General features: G+C 36.0%; 1 protein-coding gene across 2 annotated transcripts in view; it reads right to left on the reverse strand.

Annotated features, from left to right (window-relative positions):
- Positions 1–17,794, reverse strand: part of PPFIA2 (protein tyrosine phosphatase, receptor type, f polypeptide (PTPRF), interacting protein (liprin), alpha 2) — a 542,959-nt gene that overhangs the window by 216,746 nt on the left and 308,419 nt on the right. For both annotated transcript variants that reach the window (XM_011994387.1, XM_011994388.1), the window contains exon 8: positions 14,423–14,440. In XM_011994387.1, the coding sequence (XP_011849777.1) occupies positions 14,423–14,440 (18 nt within the window). The remainder of the gene's footprint in view (positions 1–14,422; positions 14,441–17,794) is intronic.

Raw genomic sequence — 17,794 nt, forward strand, 5'->3', positions numbered from 1 at the left:
AAAAGGTTATTTAATAAGAAGACCAAGAAATTCAACTATTCTGGTATTCTACCTTATAAACAAATATTTAATTTAAAAAAAGTAAACAGATCCATATTATCACCAAACCTGTCAGAGTGATTTTCAGTAGTAAAATTGATGCTTATCAAATATTTAAGTTTTTGGGAAAACTTAGCTCTAGGCTGAGAAGGCACTCAGAAGATTAAAAAAAAAAAAAAAAAAAGAAAATGAAGGAGACAGGTTTGGTTAATGTAACCTCCAGGGAGGCAAATTTAGTGAAAAGAAAATGAATATGATGATTATGAAAAGCTGGGGAAGGTTTGGAGTTTATATTTTTGTTTGCTTCAAACCATTTATTTTGCTTAGTTTCTCGAAATGGCTTCAACCCAAGTGAGTACTTCAAAGATCTCAGAGTAGGCTTTAGGGCTTAGATTCTAGATGACAGAATTTATTGTTGCATTTTGGCTGAAATAGGGATAAATGTTTTCTCCCCGATTGCTGCTTAAATGCTGCTAATACCCTGAGCATATTATTTATGTGGTAAATGGAAATAAAACAAATAGAAAACAATAAACCTTTCTCTAGAAAATAAAATTTTCTTCATATACTGCATAGTTTTGATACAGAAAATAAGTGATACCTGAAGATTCTTTATTGCACATTATTAACATGTAGGCATTCAGAAACAATTTTGTGTATATTATTAACATTGACAAAGATAAAACATAAAATCTGTATATTTAACATCATGCTAATTAGCTATTATAATTTTAACATTAGATATCTCTAGGCAGTGAAATTATGAATGAATTTTGGTTTTTGGCTCCCACCCATGTATTTCAATCATCAAACTTTCTTCAATGGAGAAATACGTTCTTGTGCTTTGAAAATAAGAGAAAATATAAATCTGTAAGTGCAGTAAAAGAATGAAGTTTTTAAAGCAGAGGGGAGAAATTAGTCAAGATGTTATAGGCCACGGAAGACTTGGCCTTTTTTGTTATTATGGCACTCATTCTGAGTAGGCTAGTGACTCCATGTATCAAGATTAGTCTTATATTTATTAACGTCCTAGCAACTTTCAGGCACTACTTTCACGTTCATTATACCACCTTGCCCTCTAAATACCTAGGGAGGGGGTCATACTCCCATCTTATGGCTGAGGATACTGAATAATGGTAAGTTGTAGGTCTAAGTTCACAAAACTCACAAGCCACAGGGAGTGAGTGAACTCTGAGCATCATTCTCCACACTGCAAGTTTAGTGCTTTTCTACTATTTCATTTTGAACCTAGTTGTTTGTTGCCTTTATATTATTCAGATCTGGAGTACATCTAGAGGTGACCTTTTTCCTTATCTGAAACATTAAATAATATTACTACTGATATGGTTAGGCTCCCTGTCCCCACCCAAATCTCACATTGAATTGTAATAATCCCCGGGTGTCAAGGGCAGGAACAGGTGGAGATAATTGAATAATGGGAGCGGTTTCCCCTCATACTGTTTTCCTGATAGTAAGTTTGAGATCTGATCGTTTTATAAAGGGAAACCCTTTTCACTTGGTCCTCATTCTCTCTTGCTGCCATCATGTAAGAAGTGCCTTTCACCTTCGACCATGATTGTGTGACCTCCCCGGTAACATGGAACTTGAGTCCATTAAACCTTTTTTTCTTTATAAATTACCCAGTCTCAGGTACGTCTTTATCAGCAACGTGAAAAAGAACTAACACAACTGCAATTATCTTGCATGATCCCCCTTAATTAGTCCAAGAGTGTGGGGAACTAGAAGGTCCAAAGCATAGTATACCTTCTACACAGAGCAACAAGTGTTAGACAAGCATGTTCTATGTATCTGAGATCGCGTAAAGGCAGATATCTCATTTGGAGTTAACCACCAAACATTTTAACACTTTTCCTCTGACAGTTCTCTTTTCTATACCTATTCTCCTTACCATAAATATGAACTGAGCCTCACATCATCTTACAAACATATCGATAACAGCAAATATGGTTAACATTGATTGTAACCTTACAGTTACAGTATGCCAGGTCCTCTGCCAAGCAATTTATATTAATTATCTCATCAATCCTAATAACACACCATAAGAAACTACTAAAATCTCACTGAGGCCTAGAGAAGTTAAGTAATTTGTTCAAAGTTACACACCTAGTCAATGATGGAGCTGGGCTTTGAACCCAGACAACCTAACTCATACTGGGTGATTACAATAGGTTGTTTGTTTCCCCTGACCACAGGCTTTTCCCTTCTGATTTGTGCTTCAATTTTTGGAAAAATTATATTTCCCACGGTCATCAAACTTTCAGTGCTTTTAACCTTCAAACATATCAAATTGAAACCAACTTTAACTTTCAAAATTCAAACCACCCAAAACATGGCCCTTTCATAACTAAATAGCTTTATTACTTATAGAACAATAGTAACTATTAATACCACTTTGAGCAGTCGGCACTTTGTTTTGCCATGCCCCAAGCTAACCGTTTTACATGAATAATTCCATCTACTCCCTATTTTTCAGATGAGGACACTGAAGCTTAGCAGTGATGAATAAATTGTTCAAGGACGCAGCTAAATATGACCCACTGTGATTCTAAAACGTTTAGATTTCTGCAACACTACATCCTTCTGGCCAAAAAAAGGAGTCTCTTAACAAATGTCTCAAGCATTATGAGATTATCATCTGTCTAACTATCCAGCCACTCATACAACAGTTATTGAACTCCTACCACATATCAGACCCTGTGCTAGATGCTAAAGATATGAAGATAACATAGAACAGTTGTTGCAGTTGACCTCATAGAACTTTCAGAATTCACATTTGAGGGCCATCAGGGATCTCCATCATTAACAAGCACTCAAAACCCATCACCAAGTGCCACACACAGAGTAATACTAGTGTATGCCTTTTATAAGTCATGCATCCCTCAAAAGCCTCCTTCCTAGACAGTCTATCTACTGTCAAAAATTTATCTTTCCTGTTTCCATTTCTACCTTTTCATTTTTTTCAACTTTTTTTCTTGTTTCTTTTACATACTATCTACTGTGCTTCAAATACTCTTCATCATCCCTCTGCCTAACTAATTCACTTTTAAAGCACTAGTTAGCCTTCTTAATGCTTTAAAATACCTAATTGCATTGTTTTTATAATAACTGAATTATGTGTTCGTCTCCTCCACCTAAACAGTACAATCCTTTAAGGCAAGGTTGTTAGTGTATTTTTATATCCTTAGGCCTTAGCATAGTTCCCGGAAAATTGAGTAAACAATAAATCCTTGTTGTGATAATAAATAAATGGTTTACTTTCCTCAAACTTTGGACTTTGATACCAAAATAAATTTAAAAGATATTATCGAAGGTTTTTAAAAATTTTTCTAAGTGAGATCACTATAATTTGCTTAACATATAACAGATATAATATTCTTTTTTTACTTTACAGCTGTTGTTTTGTCTGTATTGAAATATACTATATTCTGCCTAGCAATGACATTATTGTCTGTCATGCTTTCTAATATGTATATATACATACATATATATGTCATTTTGCTCTTTGTGGTTGATGGCTGATCTGATTCTCTTATCTCACTGATTCAAACATGCTTAGTTCTTTCTACAGATTCCTTTTAATTCAGACATAATGAAATATGAATAGTTTCCTTCTAACATATATGTCTCACTGCTTTAAGCTTCTGATAATACTCTGTGTTATACATTGCATTCCGTTTCTTACCTTTTTCACACATATATATGGGTGTGTGTGTGTGTGTGTATATATATATATAGTGATATAGTGATTACCAGGACATTTGCCAAATTCAACAAATTATTCAGAAAATCTTTTCTGATCCTGGTAGTTTCCACAAGGAGATCTGCAGTATACCTCCCACCTAGGAACAGGCTAGCTCTAGTGCTGAAGCTCATTATCATGAAAGCATAATTTTGTGATATAAATATTTGTGTTGAATGTAAAGATGGTAGAATGAATGAGGACATGTGCACCTGAGAGAAAATGAATGTGGCAGGAGAAATCATGAAAATATTTTCTATTACTTAGTGCTTTGGGCCTATTGCTCTGAATAATTCATGCATTTAAATTTATCATTTGTTCACTGGATCTATCACATTGGTCTTATTCATTCTTAAAGTGAAAGTTGTATTTAACCAATATGGTATTTCTCTAGTCTAGCATTTCTCAAATTATGTTTTTAGAACAGTATTTCCACAAGATTCCCAGAAAGGAATTCATGGGGGAACAACCTAGAGTTCCATATATAGAAAAATGTATGAATTAAATATAGTAAATGCACATGATGGAATATTATGCAAAGGGAAGAACAAATAGGTTAGATCTTTGTATAACAACATGGAAAGATTTCAAAAATATAATTTTGAGCGAAAAAGGTAAGAAACAGAATACAATGTATAACACAGAGTATTATCAGAAGCTTAAAGTAGTGAGAAATAAATGTTAGAAGGAAACTTTACTCATACTTCATCTGAATTAAAAAGAATCTGTAGAAAGACCTAAGTGTATTTGAATCAGTGAGATAAGAGAATTAGATCAGTCACCAACTACTAAGCATACTCAACAACTTTTGAGACTATTTTGTTCTCCAACCCATGCGTGCCAAATACTTTCTTTTTCCAAAGAGCAAAATGACTTTCCCTACTCTATGCTTTGTCCCTTGGAATTTTAAAGAACAGTCAAGATCTAGACCACACAGGCCGAGCGCGGTGGCTCGAGCCTGTAATCCCAGCACTTTGGGAGGCCGAGATGGGTGGACCACGAGGTCAGCAAGTCGAGACCATCCTGGCTAACACAGTGAAACCCCGTCTCTATTTAAAAAAAAAAAAAAAAAAAAAAAAAAAAAAAAAGATCTAGACCACACAGTGCCATAACAGTACGCTCAGCGCAAAGGGAGGGGTGCCCTTCTCTTTCTTAGTGTGTCCTCAGGCACATCACAAACACATTTATATTGATATATATATATCTCACTATGTAGTGGACCCTGTTTTTAGTGTTGGGAAGATGACAAGCAAAGAAGCAAGTTAAAGTCCTTGCTCTCGATATGTTTATATGTATTCAGGGGATTAATCATTCAAACTACTTTTTCTCTGAAATTAATCTTTTCTAGTCATTTCTATCCCTCTCAATACTAATTCAGCTCATGGTATAAAGCAATAGTTTCTTTATTAAAAAAAAAAAAGAGGAAAATAAAATGACTTTTTTTCTGTTAGTATCTTAAAATTTTGAAAGTATCATTTCTTATACACCAACACAGGTCATCTAACTTCTGTGCACTCCTAAATTTGTTACAAGTCTCTTAAACTACATAAAATCTAAAGCTCTTCTATTTCAGCTAATATTCCCAGTTGCTACCTTTTTACTTATTTTCTTCCCCTCTCTCACCGTTTTTTCTTTTAAAAACAGGGTCTCACCTGCCTTTAAAAAAAAGACAAGAGTGTTGCTATGTTGCCCAGCTTATCTCAAACTCCTGGCCTCAAGCGATTCTCCCACCTCCAAGTCGGCTTTCCAAAACACTGGGATTACAGGTGTAAGCCACTGAGCCTGGCTCTTTACTTAACTATCGTTTCTTAAGTACTAATTATATGCTAGGTACCTTGTTAGGAACTTTACATCTGTTATGTCATTTAATCATTATAGCAGTGCTATTATTCCCAGAACACAGATGAGAAAAGTAGAAGAGATGAAGTATTTCCATCAAGACCCATTCCATTATATGGCGATGCTGGTGCCAGCATCCCTGAAACCTGTCATATCCCAGAACAAAGATAAGCTGTCTTGTATCTTATCAGTGGTTTCATTCTTTTGTGCTGACTTCTAAGCTAAGGATGAGCTTGAGTAATTTAAGTGTCTGTGCTGCAAATATTTCAAATGATAGGTCTTAGGTCAATATGTTGTTCTTAGTAAGTTTAATGAAAAGAAGCTTCTCTTGTTTTGATCTCTGCATATGTTATTTCCAAAGTGAAAAATACAGGGGCAAAGCATAGATTCACTCAGTTCTTGTGCCTATTTACATTCTATAAGAGTAACCTAGACAGGAAATTAAAGAGTGTATAACTTCTTCTGGTCAACCTTCCTCTTCTTTTCAACTTATGCCTTTTCCACCTGGTATATCACCAGACCCTATCGGGCTACCCATTCTCAGACAGACACAGAGCATTCTATTTTTATACAGGTTCATCTTTAAACTCATTTTCTGACATTTAATAATAAACATAATAGGGCTTGGGAAAAAAAAAACAAAAAAACTTCCCTGACTCATTTCAGATGGTATGCTTACTTGAGGAGGTTTAATTGAGAAAAAAAAATGACGTATTTTCTCATTTACTAAATGCTTGAAAGGCTTTGATTTAATAGGTAAGGCCTCATCTCAGGAAAGCAGGTTAGGAGAAGCTGCATGATAAGAGGAAAATTCAGCCTTTCAATTTCAAGTCAATGACACCAGACAGTCTCCAGAGAAATCTGTGACAATGCATTCATCTTGATTACAATTTTAATACTCTTTACCTTTCAATTAAACCTGCATTTTCTAATCTTGTGGGCCACTTAATTAATGAACGGACAATGGCTTTATTTCTGCAGCCATCTATCTGAGTAAGTCCTGCCTTGAAGAATCGTGAGTGCAAACCAGTTTGAGAGAGAAGAGGAAAAATAAATGGTGAGTTGGAATTCAGCTTCACTAAACACTGCCAACACCCTCACCAACCACAAAAAAGCATCTTTTAAGTTTATTCTTCAACCATTTGTGCAAATCAAAAATAGCTCTCAGGAAAGCATATGGCATGGAAGCATGCTGATTTGACCATCTAGCATTTCAATTAGACAAAATTAACTGCTTCAAAATGCTTTTTTTTTAATAATGACTTCCTTAGGCTATGCCCCTCATTTACTGTATTTTGGTGTTTCCTCCTTTGAACTTTAATAATTCTTCTAGCAATTCTATCTGTAATACTCAGTGGAAAGCTTTGGATTTTAAATCTATTTTTATTTGCATATAATTTCACATAAATTTACATGTAAAAAGATATGTATTTTTTCCCCAAACCACAGGACATACTTTCTAGAACAGATTAATAACAGAAGTATTACATTTGAGAGATAAACAAAGCAATGAAAAGACAATGTATTTCTCAACTTTTATATCTACACTTAGTATGTTAGCTGGTAAAAATTCAGAAGAGTCTTCATAAATTCAGTTTGGAAATCATTTAGTTTGGGAAGAAAGGCATACAGAAATTAATACTTCATCATTATATCACTATGTATATGCAATATTTTTATTTTATTATGTAATCAAATGCAGTGTTAATGACCTCTGTTTTTATAATTGCCTTCTGGTCTCACATGAGCCTGGGGAATGCTGTCATCCAAAATTACTGTGCAAAACAGCCCATGTCTCATGGTCAGCCCTGGGCTAGACAGCTTGAAGGTAGAATTGCCTGCATAACTAATGCAATGTGACAGGCACAACTGGACTCAGAATTTTCACAAAAATCATTGGGTAAGATGGCTCAAGTTAAAAGAAAAACGAGGTTTAAATTCCATGTACATTATATTTCGTGCCCCCTTGAATTTTTATGTATCTATATTCTAATTAGAGAGCTTTTTGGTCTTTTTCCTAAAACTACATAACAGAAGACTATGTTAATGTATCATGGTGACTTGCGGGATGCAAGCCTATTTAAAATCCAACATGCTACAGAAGTCATTCCCTTGGTAGATGTGTACTTGGGTACTTGGTAACTTTTGTTTTCAAAATCTTCTAATCAAGGTACTTAGAATCTTTCAAAAAGTGGATGTTTGTGGAAATCAAAATTGTCAATCAGTCTCAGGCTGTCTGTCCATCAAGCCATGAATCATTCACTATGCTCCTACTGAAATGTGCCTCTCTTATGTCTTATTCCCACTCTGCTTTGTGGACACCAATTTCTCAATATATGTATAGAGCTATCCCAGGTATTAGGCTTTCTTTGACAATGGCTTGCTAGAGATGATTCAGCTTGTTTTTAAATCCTGGAGAGCCGGCACTACATATTGTTTTTAAATCCCGGAGAGGTCACTACAGATTGGTTGGGAACATATTTGGAGGCAAGGTAGAGTTTTTCAGTATCCCCACATTGGCTGTTCTGCTGGCACTGCATTGCTTCTGTGGGCCCTAGGCACATTTGCCTTCACGGGCCCATTCATCTATTAAAATATATATATTATATTATATATTAAATATTATATATAATATATATAAAATAATATTTTTTAATAGATGAATGGGCTCATGAAGGCATATATTCGTATTATATATATAAATTTTATAAAAACATACAGTTTTTTTCTTTAATGATAACTAAAATGTAACTCTAGAGTCACCTACCCAAGGCTCATTGTTACTCATTGCCCTTTTTCTTTGGAAGGCACTGATAATGAAACTAATTATGTATCAGGGACAAGAGGATTCTCCTCAAGCATGATAATAAAAAAAGAGAGAGTTCTACTATATCATTAGCAAGCTAGCATGGCAGAAGTGATTGACATTAGTGTGATACAGTAAAAGTACTCAGCACATTTTTGGAGAGAAAATATCTGCTCTGTTCCTGTGTTCCTGCAGTAATTCTTGCTGATCAGAAATTTACATTACTACTACCTAAGACACATCAAGTGACATTCTATAATGTTAATGTATATAAGGGTAGACCCTATGAGGAAATTCTCTAGATATCATAAAACAGTTCTTCAAAGCTTCCTTAAACATATATCTGACCGGGCGCGGTGGTTCACGCTTGTAATCCTAGCACTTTGGGAAGCCGAGGAGAGCGGATTACCTGAGCTCAGGAGTTTGAGAACAGCCTGGGCAACATGGTGAAACCCCATCTCCAATAAAATACAAAAAAATTGGCTGGGTGTGGTGGCTGGCTCACACCTATAATCCCAGCACTTTGGGAGGCCGAGGCTGGTGGATCGTGAGGTCAGGAGTTCAAGATCAGCCTGGCCAAGATGGTGTAAACCCCGTCTCTATTTAAAAAAAAAAAAAAAAAAAGTCTCTGACTTTATCTTCTATTATCCTCTCCTCATCTCTCTGATTGCATCTATTATCACTAACCCAGGGCTCACACACCTCTCAAGATGTTTTCTGGTGTCTGAAATGCAATGATAGTATAAAACATATTTGAGAAGTTTTTAATGAACCCTTGCATTGCTTGCTCTGAGATGCTGTTTGAGAGGAGTCCAGCTGCCTACACGTCTGACCAGAATCCAGGGTTAGAGCCTGCAGTCTTTCACAGATTCCCTGACCTAGGTGAGAAGGATGCTCCCTATTGAATGAAGCTCCCACCTCACCCCTTGAGCTCTTGCTCTAAGTTTGAGTAACTGCCTTGCTAACAAATCCTATCCCTCTGCATAATGTCACTAGAATGAGAAAGAGACAAACAGAATGGCTTAGAACCAAGACTGAAGTTACTCACTCCAAGTTTCCTTTCCCTTTGACTTGTTCCATCTACCCTTCATTTTTCTCCAAATAGAAAAAAATAAAACAAAACCTTGTTCTGGTCTTATTGTATCAAGTATATGAACGAAGAGAAAGGGAGGTCATCAGGAAGCAATTCTTTTCCTTCTTCAGCCAATTCATGCTCTTGTCCTTAATTCCGACTTATCTTTATGGAGGAGAGGGAAAGAATCTTCAATCTCTATAAATGCCCAAAAGATATTTTTGCGTATTTGATGCTTCATGCATTTGTACATTTATTAAAACCCAACATTCTAAGTACGTTAGTACAATCACCTGGCCCAGTAAGCATTGTAGTTAAAGCATTTCAGGGCTGAGTCATTGCCAATCAAAAACTCTTTTGGCAGGAAAAGCCAATTTCCAACAGCTCTGACAGTGTAAAGCAGGAGGCATGTTTGACAAGATGCTGCGTATTAATTTAAAAGGCTTTAGCATCTGGTTAGGTAACACCTGCTGTGGCAAACACTCAGAGACACACAAAATAGCATTCGAGCTGAATATTTAAATCTCCCAACATAGATCAACAAAGCTCTAACTCTAAACAAAACAAAACAAAACAAAATCACATCTCTAGCAATCAGTTATAATTATATAACCAAAAATATTTGGGCTACAATATTGTTTGCTGTTCACTGTGCTGAAATGCTGTAGTGGGTGCTATAAAAGTTGTAAAATCTATTGAAACATATTTTCCTGCCTTGGAGAATTTTACTGTGTACAACATTTAAAATTGCACACTGTAGCTCAGAAAAAATCACTTTGTGTTATAATATGTTATATCAATATACAACTAAAGCAGTTTATCAGTGGGGGGCTGGGGGTGAAAGCATTAAATAACAAAGAAAAAGAAGCAAACCATGAAAGAGAAAGCTGGAAAGATTCTTCTAACCACTCTCTCTGTGAAAGTCCATCCCAGCCTAAGGATTGTAGTTGTCTGGCAATGGGGGTGGGTAGGCGAGTTCTGGAATTCTTAGGACACACTAACATGACATGGTGTCATCAAATGTTCAAATAATATAACATGTTCTAATTCCATAGATACTGAGGGATATTTTTAAATTACTCAAATTTTCTGTGTCATTTACTGTAGAGAAGGAGCTTGCCCTTGTCAGCCTAGTTTGGATACTGGCTCGCTTGACAATGCATTTCTCTCTGCAAATTTTAAAAACTGGCACTTTTATTATTCCTCTGTTTACTCCACAATATATTATTGGATGCCTAATATGTAGGAGATCCTGTGAAATTTTTCAGACACTATAATGTGTACAATGGTGAAAAAGACATAGTAAATAGAAGTAACTGAACGATAATTACAACGAAATGTGATAAACGCTGTGATGGGGTTATATCCAGGGTGTCCAGCAAGCACCCCTGTAGGAGGGTATGTGTGTGAAGGGGGCATCTAAGACAAAAAGTGAAAAATGAGTAAGAGCCAGGCAAAATGTATGTTGAATGAAAATTAGTCCAGATTAGGGAACATCATGAGCAACTTTCTAATATCCAAAAGAGCCTAAGCATACTAAACCTATAAAATTCTTAGAGAAAAACATAGAGGTAAATCTTTGCAATCCTGGATTAGGCAATGGTTTCTTAAATGTGACACCAAAAGCTCATACAACACAAGTTAAAATAGACCAGACTCCATCTGCTATGACTGAATTGTGTCCCCAAATTCATATGTTGAAGCCCTAATCCCCAACATGGTGGTATGTGGAGACGGGAACTTTGGGAAATCATTTTGTTTAGATGAGGTTAGGACTATGGGGCTCTCCAGCTGGGATTACTTCCCTTTTTAGAAGAGGAAGGGACACCAGAGCTCTCTCTCTGCTATGTGAGGGCACAGTGAGAAGGCAGCCATCTGCAAGCCAGAAAGAGGTATCAGCAGAACCCGTACACGCTGAAACCCTGATCTCAGGTTTCCAACCTCCAGAACTGTGAGGAAATATATCCTTGTTGATTAAGCCATCCAGTCTATGGTATTTTGTTAAGGGAGCCAGAGCTAATTAATATACAATAAAGTTAAAAACGTTTACACTTCGAGTAGAATCATTAATAAAGTAAAAGACAATCCACAGAATGAGACAAAATACGAGCAAATTATATATCTGATAAAGGACTGGTTGTCAAAATAGATAAATAACTATTACAACTCTATAATAAAAAGACAAATAACCAAATTTATACATGAACAGATAATCTGAATACACAGCTCTCTAAAGATACACAAATAGCCAAAAAGCACATGGAAAGCTGTTCCACATCATTAATCATCAGAGAAATGCAAGTCAAAAGCACAGTGAAATACGATTTCACATCACCTAGAATGGCTATAATCAAAATCATAAATAATAACAAGCATTGGAAAAGATGCAGAGAAGCCTCATACACTGCTGGTGGGAGTGTAATATGGTGCAGTCACTTTGCAAAACAGTTTGTCAGTTTCTCAAGTGGTAAAACAGAATTATCATATGGTCCAGCAATTTCACTACTAGGTATATACCCAAGAAAATTGAAAACATATGTCCACACAGAAACTTGTACGTGAATGTTCATAGTAGCATTATTCATTATATTTAAAAGGTGGCAACAATCCAAATGTCCAACAGTGGAGGAACGAATTTTTAGAATGCAAATACTTTTTTGTTGTTTCATTTCATATTGTTTTATTTCCTGTGATAAGAACATTTAACATGATATCTGACCTTTTAACAGATTTCTAAGTACACAATATCTAAACTGTAAAGTAAAGGCACTATGTTGATCAGTTGACGTCTGGAAAAAACTAATCTTGTATAACTGTAATTTTATATCCATTGAACAACTACCCGCATACCCCTTCCCCCATCTTCTGGTAACCACTGTTCTGTGGTCTACTTCTATTCCTGTAACTATTTTAGATGCCACATTGTCACATATATGAGGAATCATGCAAGAGTTGTCCTCCTGTGACTGACTAATTTCCCTCAGCACAATGTTTTCCATGTCCTTTCATGTTGTCACAAATGGTAGGATTTTCTTCTTCTTTTCTTCTTTTTTTTTTTTTTTTTGGAGACAGAGTCATGCTCTGTCATCCAGGCTGGAAATCAGTGGTATGATCACAACTCACTGCATTCTCTACCTCCTGAGCTCAAAGGATCCTTCAACTTCAGCCTCCAAGGTGGCTGGGACCATAGGTACACATCACTACACAAAGGTAATTTTGTATTTATTTATTTATTTATTTATTTTTGGTAGGGAAGAGATCTCCCTATATTTCCCAGGCTGGTCTCAAACTCCTGGGCTCAAGGGATCCTGCCGCCTCAGCCTCCCAAAGTACTGAGATTTCAGGCATGAGCCACAATGCCTGACTTGGCTTTCCTTCTTTTTTAAGGGTGAATAATTTTCTATTCTTTGTATATATCACATTTTATTTACCCATTCATCTATTGATGGACATTTAGGTTGTTTCAATTTCTTGGTTATTCTGAAAAATGATACAAAGGACATAGGGGTGCAGATGTTTCTTCAAGATTCTGATTTTAATATCTTTGGTTATATACCCAGAAGTGGGATTGCTGGATCATATGCTCATCTTATTGTTATTTTTTTTGTGAAACCTCCATACTCTTTTCCACAGTGGCTGTACCATATTACATTTCCACCAACAGTGAATAAGGGTTTCAATTTCTCCACAACCTTGCCAGCATTTGTTTTATTTTTATTTTTGAAAATAGCCATTCTAACAGGTATTAGGTGACATAAGGAAACTTTTTGAGGTGATGAATATGTTTATTACCTGAATTCCATTGTGGTGATTGTAACATCAGTGTATATATATGCCAAAACTCACGAAATTGTGTACATTAATTACATGAAGAGTTTTTTAAACAAATACACACAAGGAAATATTATTCAACAAGAAAAAGAAATGAAGTACACATGCTATAATATGGATGATCCTTGAAAATATTATGCTAAGTTAAAGAAGCCAGTCACAAAGGACCATGTTTATGTATGATCCTCTTAATGTAAAACGTCCAGAACAGGCAAATATATAGAAACAGAAAATGAATTAGTGGTTACCTAGGGCTAGGGAAGTTGGAGAGATTGGAGGAGGTGAGAACTAAGGAGCTCTGGATTTCCTTCTGGGGTAACAAAAATATTCCAAAATTAATTGTGATGAGGGTGCACAACTTTGCAAATACACTAAATGCCAATGAATTGTATTATTAATGGCTGAATAAAATGGTAAGTGCTGTTGCAATAAAGCTGTTTAAACAACAGTAGTTCAGTTTGGATGGAGGGTAAGCTATGCTAGTTATTTTGGTCTTTGGTAAAAGGTAATAATGGGCACCATGGATGGAATTTAGGCAGGTGAATGACATTATTAATTTTATCCTCCTTCTTATTAGTTTAGCAACCCCTCAAAGAAATTAAAAACACTAAATTCCTGGACTTGCCAGGCTAAGGGCCAGACTCTGGACCTTACCAAATTCATCAAGGTAATGTAACTCTGAAATATACTTCTTAGAAACCAGTATGCTTGTGGATACTTAATTCTTTTATGTCAATAGCATTTATTGATTATTGCCATTGGAAATTTTTCCATCCCCATCCTTATGACCATCTTAACATCCCCTCCCCCAGCAAAAACAAAAATATACTAAAAACAAATAATACTTCACATTAAAAATATGCCAGGTTCCCTCCTGCTCCTAGGGGACTTCCCTTGCTATGAGTATCTTGCTAGTAAGTAGAAGCAGAAAGAATCTCAGAAGACTTGGCTTTCTTGAGAAGCGCTTTGTAAAATACAATTTTCAAAAAGAAAAAGTATATAAAATTACTCACATATTATCTTAATCTTTGCAATTGTTCATTAGTAGTTTGCTAAGACTCAAAGTATGAATAACTCTTGAATTCTCTCTATCCTACAGCTATTTTCTCATTTATGAAACAAGCCTTGTAAATGTTGAATTGCTACAGAAACATACATGTACATAAAATTGCATGTAGGGCCGGGCGCGGTGACTCACGCCTGTAATTCTAGCACTTTGGGGGGCTGAGGCGGGTGGATCACCTGCTGTCAGGAGTTCCAGACCAGCCTGGCCAACATGGTGAAACCCCGTCTCTACTAAAAATACAAAAATTAGCTGGGCATGATGACGGGCACCTGTAATCTCAGCCACTAGGGAGGCTGAGGCACAAGAATGGCTTGAACCCCGGGAGGCGGAGGTTGCAGTGAGCCGAGATCAAGACATTGCACTCCAGTCTGGGTGACAGAGCGAGACTCCATCTCAAACAAACAAACATTTCCATCTTGGTAGCAAAATATATAACTGCATATATAACAAATTGATTTTTTTTTTTGGTATTTTATACCATCTTCCTGCAGCTTCATCAGATAAACCACACGTGTGATGACACTGTCTACTGCTTCGCCTGAGACGTGAAATTATCATGACATTTTTCTTGAAGCAGCTCCATAATATTCCTTGATGCTGAACTTTAGGCAGCAACTATTTAATAACCCAAACTGGCACCCAAGATGAATTCTATTGGTCATCCTGTTCTGGAATTGTAAATTTTTTATACCTTCTTCAAAATATAAAGCATAGCTGATAGTCCAAGTTAGAAAGATCTCCTACCAAAAATTGTCCAACTGCAGAACCATGACTTAGTTTATTATTTACTTATATCGATAAATTACATTAGAATGATTGACGGCTTTCCATGTTATGCACAGAAATCAACACAAGATAATCACCATATTTGACCTCAGGTCCATAGCATTCCTTACTCATTTTTATTTATGTAAGCTAATGTTACCCAGGAATATGGAAAAATGGCTATGAGTCAAAGTGTGTGTTCAGATGTTCTTTCTTCTCACATTTTTCTTTAACAATGTGTTTCAAGAGAAAGACTATATTTCAAGTAAGAAATTTGATCCTTTATTTTAAATAGGAAAAAAATGTTTAACACCAAAGTAAGAAAACATTTTCAACATTTCCTTCATGTAGAATTTTATTCTTTATTTTTAAATTTTAATTAACTAATTTGTTTTGAGATAGAGTCTCACTACTCTGTCAACCAGGCTGAAGGGCAGTGGTGCGATCTCATCTCACTGCAACCTTCACCTCCCGGATTCAAGCAATTCTTGTGCCTCAGCCTCCCGAGTAGCTGGAATTACAGGCATCCACCACCAAGCCCAACTGATTTTTGTATTTTTGGTACAGATGGGGTTTTGCCATGTTGGTTGGGCTGGTCTCGAACTTCTGGCCTCAAGTGACCTACCGGCCTCAGCCTCCCAAAGTGCTGGGATTACAGGCATGCACTACCACACCCAGCTAATTTTTGTATTTTTAGTAGAGATGAGGTTTCACCATGTTGGTCCCACTGGTCTTGAACCCCTGACCTCAAGTGATCCGCCTGTGTCGGCCTCCCAAAGTTCTGAGATTACAGGCATGGGCTATTGCACCTGGCCCTCTTGTGGAGTTTAAAATTTTTCTTTTAAACAATTCCAAATTTGTAAATGAATACTAGCACCAATATCATTTTATTATAACTTAATTGCTGTGAAATATAATTATTGCTTTTGGATTGTATTCTTTAAAAATCCTGTATTATACTTCATAAGCAAAATTATTATTTCTAAATCTGTTTTCCATGAATTAAAGAAGGTTTAGCCTTCTTCCAATGAACTACAAGTTTGCTAATTTTGCATAGATCACTCTTAGAATCATTTAGGTGATAAAATCACTAGCAGATACAAAAGGGGGACCCTGACTGATTGAAAAATCTAGATAGAGGTTGAAATGTGAATTATCTAGAATAGAATGATACACAAAACAAAAATAAAATGGTCTTTTAAGATTAATGAGATTTCTAGCTGAATTATTTCTAATTTTAATTATTCATACTACTCTTTCTTTGATTTTTGTTAATAATCTTGGACAGTCAATCTTCAGATCCCACTAAGACAGAATACTAGAAGCTTTAATTCTATTCTGTCATACAAACCTTTGTATCTAGATGGCAAACTCTGTGAGAACCAGAACTAAAACGTTCTGGCCTCTGTTATTTTGCCAGCTCCTTATATGGGGCCTGACATAGAGACTCTGTATTTGTTAAAGGATCACGGTAAAATGCTCACATTTAGTAATTAAAGTTTGATGCAGATTAGTAAGCATTTTTATTTAAGTAAAAATAAGAACAAAAACCTTGTTCCTGATAAAGCTATTGGTGAATGAATCTTAAAACATGGCATATATATTTCATTATTTTCAAAGTGTTATTCCGTAAACATTTTAAACTTATTTTATATAATGTGTTTTATAATTTTAAAATTCGAGAATATAGTTTGCTATTATTTCTTCTGATTTCAGCACAAGACAACGTAGTTTTTCCTGTGATTTTAAATATTGGCTCGCAAGCTCGTATTTGGTTATCTTAATCTGTTGAGAATTCTGTAAGGTCCACCTGAAGACACTTCAGAGAGAATATATATTTTCCTTCTGCTAGGCATTATGACTCAAGGACTACTTTAAGTTGAAAGTGTTAAAAATGTGAACCCCGATCTTTTTTTAAATTTTTAATTTTATTTTTTATTTTTATTTTTTTTTGAGATGGAGTCTTGCTCTGTCGCCCAGGCTGGAGTGCAGGGGCGTGATCTCGACTTACTGCAAGCTCCGTCTCCCGGGTTCATGCCATTCTCCTGCCTCAACCTCCCGAGTAGCTGCGGCTACAGGCTCCCGCCACCACGCCAGGCTAATTTTTTGTATTTTTAGTACAAGCGGGGTTTCACCGTGTTAGCCAGGATGGTCTCGATCTCATGACCTTGTGACCATCATTTTTAAGGACAGCATTGTGGTAACTTTTTATTTTCCCTCCACCTTAACTCAGGCTTATATTAATGGTCACCCTGATGTCTTTTTGTTGATGTTAAGTTTTTTCTAGATAAGTTTTTTCTAGGCTCGTCTATCTCTGTCAGAGTGAAGCTCCTCAGAGGCTCCGGATTTATGCCGAAGTTTTAGTATGACTTCCTTTCATTCCTAGGTTCTGCTTTCAGTGTACTCAATGGCCATCAAACCTCAAGTTTCTAGTTCCTGGAATCAGCAATTATCTACAGGGTGCTCCAGCTTTCAGAATACACTATGCTGGTTTTTAATGATTTGGTTTTTCTTGAAAGTGATTTTGAGAATTTAAAAGTATCTGTGTTGCATTTAGTCTAGGTGTTTGTAGTGAGAAGTCTTTCAGACTTTCCTATTTGCCACACAGTCAAAAGC

Source organism: Mandrillus leucophaeus, unplaced genomic scaffold (genome assembly GCF_000951045.1).
Source record: "Mandrillus leucophaeus isolate KB7577 unplaced genomic scaffold, Mleu.le_1.0 Scaffold455, whole genome shotgun sequence".
Taxonomy (NCBI): Eukaryota; Metazoa; Chordata; class Mammalia; order Primates; family Cercopithecidae; genus Mandrillus; species Mandrillus leucophaeus.